The sequence below is a fragment of the Lottia gigantea genome (genome assembly GCF_000327385.1).
Source record: "Lottia gigantea unplaced genomic scaffold LOTGIsca_58, whole genome shotgun sequence".
Lineage (NCBI taxonomy): Eukaryota > Metazoa > Mollusca > Gastropoda > Lottiidae > Lottia > Lottia gigantea.
The window spans coordinates 1,306,947-1,313,442 of NW_008709979.1; the positions used below are offsets into that span (position 1 = coordinate 1,306,947).

Here is a 6,496-nt window from a genome sequence, read left to right on the forward strand (position 1 = left end):
ATCATTATAATTGATCATACCAAATTTCATTTAAATCGGTTGAAAATTGTGGTCTCTCTGTGTTCACAAACCAATATTAACGTGTTTTTCCTAAGTCAAGGGCAATAAATAAAAAAACGTTCATCGAAAGATCGTCAAATTTGATTTTGTCTAAGATCTCAATAATATAAATGATCACATCATTTAAATCAGATAAAAACTGTTGTTTCTATTTCGTTTACAAGCCAATTGTAATTATAATGTGGGCGTTTAAAAACCTAAGCTCATAACCCAAATCAGATTTTGACAATAAAAAGAACAAGTTTATTTCAAAGTTTTATTTGTTTTCAAGCTTTTTGCTGATGTATAACTTGCATTCAGAAATATTGAAAATTGATCATAGAACATACTAAATGAAGATTACTTGCATTCAATGCAATATTTGTTTTATCATAGTCTGATCAAAGTATTCCAGGAGAAAAATATCATGAAGTTGTCGATCCTTAATATAGATTTAAAATATATCAATCACAGCTGTATGTTTTGGTACTACACAGTAATACTGTCTTTTGAACACAACAAGCACTAAAATGTACAGATCGCACCAAAAGAAATAATGAGCACAAAAAGGATTCGACATTTCCTGATGTGATATTTCATCGTAAATATATTTCAAAAATAGCATAATAATTCCAAAGACATTTATTTTTCTTTTTTTTTAGTCTTTTACAAACCCATTTACAAGCAATCTTTCATGCATTACATATATACAGCACACACACTCAAAATGAATACAATCAATGTACCTATTCACTTTAAATACATTTCAGACAAAAATGTTGCTGGAAAATGACCCTGTGTACAATTTTTGGAACTTGAAGCTTTTGCAATGTGAACATTAATCTATAAATCAAAAAAAAAAATTGTATGGCAACCAAAAGTGTCTTTAGTCATCAAAATTTCATGAATAGGATCAATTCCTTTTACCAGCTAAAGCCCGATATATTACCAAGAGTAAAGAATCAATCCTTTTGTAATCTTAATTTAATAAAAATACCACTGAAACCCAACTAAGTGATATATTAAGTAGATATCTAAATAGATAAGTTTAACTAACAGCACCATTTGTAGGTAATCGCAGGTAATCAGGTAAACGTATTTCACGACGAACATAAAATAGAATGTATGCTTTACACTTCAATACAGTTTCAATATCACATGCTGTTACTGTACTATCATTAAAATGATACCATTGATCTAAAAATTAAAATAGAAATAAGACTATATAACGTTCTTAGAACAACATTCCAAAATCCATAATATTGCTGAGTTTTGCAAGATATACCAACCATTAAGTTGAATGGTATTTGACAGCCCCGAGACATGTAAGTTGTAACTTGCATTGTAAGTTAATTGTAGAAAGACTACTGATTTTTTTTTTTAAGAAATGAAAAATATTGATCATACTTACTTTCATGCACTGCATACGCGGTATAATGACCTGAGCCAGCCCTGAAATAGGATAATTATCGTGGTATTAAAATAAGATTTGAAATTTCTTTTGATAGATGTAATTCCTAAACCATTTGGGTTATTAAAAGAATATTTATATACTTTAGTTAAATTTCTTTCATGCTGCAGAATCCTCATCATGAAACCTGGTTTTCAATATGGCAATAAATGGTATAAAGAATGGTAGAAATAGATTGATGAAAGCATAAATTTTGAAACTTATTAGTGAACTGGAGATATTTACCCTGATCCATGATGTACTATAACTGCTGCCAGATCGTATAAATTACTACCAGCTGAACTTCCTCGGGTTTCATGCTGAAATTTATATATTTAAAAAATGAAACATTCATATTTCCTCTAATTTCATATTTAATATTATTCAAATACTGTGATGATCCAATAAAGTTGAAACAATGAAATTTTATAACCATTTCTCATATAATCTTATTAAGAAAAATTGGAAAATGGGTTTTCAAATATTTTGTGTATATCCGGGGCACTGCATCAATTTGCACTATTCCAATTTTCAATCAGACATCCAAGTTTCCTGCAATTACACTAAAACAAAGTGTTTGAATATGTTACTTATTGCAAAATATGCTTTATCATATAAGACCCTTCTTGATTATTGACATCATCAAAGTTAAATTACAAAGATGAAAATTCCCATCAGTCAATTCAACAAGGTGGGTTATTCATGTCAATTTGTAATACAGATCAACAAAGACTAATTTGTCAATAAAATGCTACCTACCAACATATCTAACACATAGTGGCTCATATCTAATCCTTTCAAATCAAAATCAACAAATGTTTCCACTTTCACTCTATGATGAGAGCTCCATCGGAATCTTTTCAAATGTAAACAGAGCACCTGAAATAATTTGTAATCATACAAATTGGATTTTGATTTCAGAATAATTTTTTTTTGTGTTTTGGTGCTCAAATTTCCATGCATGTATGGTAACAGATTAACAAGAGATTTGACTTACATTTGGTAGTCTTCTTATCCAGAATTTTTTAGTAGAGCGTTGTTTTAATTTACAATTACTACACATATATAGTTCAGATTCTTCTAATTCTTCAACATCCGTAAAACTTTCTAAACAGTCTGAAATAAGGAGTTTTACTTCTTCACACAAGGGGGAATCCTTCTTATTAGCTAAATCAGGTATATAAAATGGTACATAAAACTCTATTTCATATTTCAGCTATGGGATAATGATAAGTCAATTTGTGTAATGCAATTTGTAAATATTTTGGAAACAAATTAAAACAATAATCTTTTGGCAGATATTAATTTCATAAGTCAATTGTATATTAAAAAGACCACATAAATAACTAATAAACATGACCTAGAATAATACTCATACCTGCTAATTTACATACTGTTTCCCCTTCTTTAGGTTTATTTGTTCGACTATAAAACTGGGAAGGAATATCAAGTGATAAATCTAAAATAAAAGAGATATATCATTCTGAATCAGATTCACAATCCACCAAGAAAATGACCATTGCAGATAATATAATATTACTTTGGAGCTTTAAACATCCCAATTACAGTCAAATAAACAGAACATACAGGGAAAAGTCAAGTTTCAGAAATTTAACTTACCTAAAAATGGATCATGTTTCTTAGATTCCATTCCACAGATGAGACAAATAACCTCATTTTGAAGTAATCCACCAAATATAGCAGTGACTATAGTACTTTTTCCCTTGGGTCCAATAAAAGGACTATTACTATTAGGATATGGTAGTAATTGAAGTAGTTCAGTATGCAAACGATCTAGTAGATATCTCATAAATTCATGTGCATCTTGTTGCTGATACCCTCTAAATATAAATAAATAGAATTTTGATAGGTCTTTTCTAAAAAACAACAGGATGAGCAAAACGGACATCATTCAATGTTTAAGTCTACAAATTACATGGTCACCATTAATTTTAAGACAATTGATAACACCAAGAATTTGAATTTCAAATCTTAGCAAGCATATTTCTTTATTCCAAGACTCAGGATATTGATTTACTATTTAATAGCTTTGTTTATAAAATTATCAGAAGAAAGAACATACCGAAATCTTGGTACAACTTTCCATATAACTGAAAAGAGAGATTCTGGAGAAATAGATGTTTTACTACCCTGCCATAATGAAACTAGTGTTTTTCTTAACTCTTCTACTAATAAACTGAAAAATAAAAGATTTCATTCTGATACGTGGTACAGATAGCTGGAATTATGATAAAAATTCTAGAAAAGCAAATATTTAAATGAAAGCTTACATACACAGTATCACCGGATTCACGAGTTTTCTTAATTTGAGTTTTACGACACTTTATAATCTTATCTTCTAGTGAAGGTAGTTGTTTTATATAACCACAGAAATGCTGGATATTACTGAAACAGAAGAATTAATAAGACAGCAATGCTTATAACTATATCACTATAAATTAGTTTTCAGACATTATATCATAATATTATTGAATTTTAGGTTTATGTTACTACAAATTTTCTTTTTAGCATCAGTGAACACAGCTTTATCCCTGTGCCAGTGCCTTCAGTTAGTAAGTAACTTGTTACTTTCCAACCACCCTATCCTTAAAATATACTTACTGTTGTCAACATGCACAATGTTAGAATGGAAATTCCTTTTGACAGGAAGAGAAATAATCAATTTGCAAGAGAAAAAAATTGAGAACATGAGTTTACCTTAAAGATTGAAGAACAGCATTCATAAAACAAGTGTTGCCAAGATTACGTAAACCAGACGATCTTGGACCGTTTTCACCATTTTTATCATCCTAAATGACAAATACAATTTTTTTTTTTTAAAGGCCAAATATGGCAAATTTTTCAACAACTATATACTTGATAGGTGATAGTAGCCCAGGTAAAATTTCCCTTGCTGAATTATGCATTATCTAGTCTTTCTTCATAGCAAGGAGCAGAAAATATGACATAGCCTTTTAGCTTATCTAAATCAAGAAAAATTCATTTCATGGTCATATGATTAAATCCATGTTTAACTAGCCAGTTAAATGCTTGCTTTTACCTTTTTCATTCGTTTACATTTATTTTCCACCGATTCCGCTGAACTTCTTCTTCGAGGTTTTGTTGTTTTTGGATTTTGAGCACTGAAATAGACAACAAATGGCAATTCAAAACTTTTGATTTAACAACTTAAATGCATATGATTCCTCTTTACATTCTAAAATAAAACGGTTGACCACTTCTTTTAATTACAATAAGTTTATTATACCAGTTTTATGGAGATATATGTCTTGATTCAAAATCATAATCTGGATTTCTCGCAAGAAACTCAACATAATATATCATCTGAAAGACAATGAATCCAAACAAACAAGCAATCCCACTACTAACCTTTGTGTTTGGAGTGTAGGTTTTAATCGGGAAAGTGATTCTAAGTGTTTACGTAATTTATCAAGATTACCAGCAGTTGTATCATTTATCACAAACTCATCACATATATAACTAGAAATTAAATGAAATTAATGAGTTTTACGTCCTATTTTTCTGCACCATGTGGGCTAATGAAGACGGGATATATAACTAGAACAAATATATAATTCATAATTTGTATAAATAGGAAAAAAATCAAATCAATGTAGAGTACGATTCAGCAATTGAAATGGAAGACATCTTGTTTCATTTTCAATTATACTGGCACATAAATGAAATATTAAAGCTAGAAAACAAGTATTTCATTGTTTAAACTAATGACTTTGAGGCAATTTTCTCTTCCTATTTACAAGCCTGAAGAAGTGTGTAAACATATAATATGGAAATCATTAACATACCAATAAGCCATCAAGTTATGGCAATCCATACATACAGAATGTTGCTGTGTTTTTTCATGGTGATCTTTAGCATGGCCATTAACATATCTAAAAGGCAAAATAAAATTTGCATGACTAAAACCAAAAAGAACTTTGAACACAGTGCAATAAAATAAGTTAATATCTTACAAAAACAAAGGATGTGCTCTCCCCAACAAGCTCCTTGACAATAATCCATCAAATTGTCTGTTGGGTTCTAAGACTAGGTAACAAAGAATGCTTTTTGGAAGGCTTTAAAATTAGACATTAAAAATATGTCTTACCTGCCACAGTAAACAACACCACATGAAAGACAAATCCATGGACTATTATCAGTTACACAAACTAAAAAAAAAAAAAAAAACAAGATATTTCGATTCTTGGACCACCTCTGACATTGTATTTGTTTACACTGGCCTTGATGGCCAGGTGCCAATGGGGCATAATGTTTATCTTTGGACTGAAATGACTATGGCAGTATAGTCCATTTGTGGTGCACCCATTACCATAATCTCTTTCATAGGCATTGACAATGACAATCATCTATAATAATAAACTTAGAGAGAAAAATTGCAGGTACTTTTCTGCACCTGATGAGCTAATGAAGAAGGGCAATACCATGCAGTGCACAATGAAGTACATGAAGAGAGAAGTTTTGTTAAAGGATCTTTAACGTTAAGCCAAGCCCAAGGTCCCATCCGAACAACTAGAGTAGTTTTCCAATGTCAAACCCCTAACCATACTAAAACTGTTGTAGCAAAACCAAGCAAGTAATCACTGAATTATGCTGCAAGTGTGCAAGGCAAGATATTTACATACATTAGTACTGGATAGATGGTACCTCTATAGGATGAAATAGTAAACATTAAAACCAAGAAACAAAGCAAGTTCTGCCTCAGTCTATTCTTAGAGTTAGGCTTAGGGTTCAACATTGCCTTGCTTTAATGCTTGACTTAAATCTACTAATGATATTGTCATCCACAATTACTTAAAAAAAAAATAATGCATAATACACAAATGCCACTGTTTATAGACTCCATCGAAGAAATATCTGAAATATATCATGATCATTACCTGAGCAACTAAATTCGGGCGGATTATTTTCACATTTTACTGGTACTGAAAATATTCTTACGCTGTTCTCCAAATGTGGACACTCCAT

At 30.4% G+C, this 6,496-nt stretch overlaps 1 protein-coding gene across 1 annotated transcript; it reads right to left on the minus strand.

Annotated features, from left to right (window-relative positions):
• Positions 1 to 1,087: 1,087 nt before the first annotated feature.
• LOTGIDRAFT_127660 (hypothetical protein) lies at positions 1,088 to 6,496 on the minus strand (the record flags this gene model as incomplete). Its single annotated transcript, XM_009063535.1, has 14 exons — positions 1,088 to 1,236; positions 1,451 to 1,491; positions 1,736 to 1,796; positions 2,245 to 2,368; positions 2,487 to 2,605; positions 2,868 to 2,948; positions 3,110 to 3,330; positions 3,573 to 3,686; positions 3,785 to 3,895; positions 4,208 to 4,299; positions 4,861 to 4,990; positions 5,317 to 5,403; positions 5,619 to 5,679; positions 6,409 to 6,496. 14 exons carry the CDS (start codon positions 6,494 to 6,496, stop codon positions 1,088 to 1,090), a joined length of 1,479 nt encoding a protein of 492 aa, XP_009061783.1.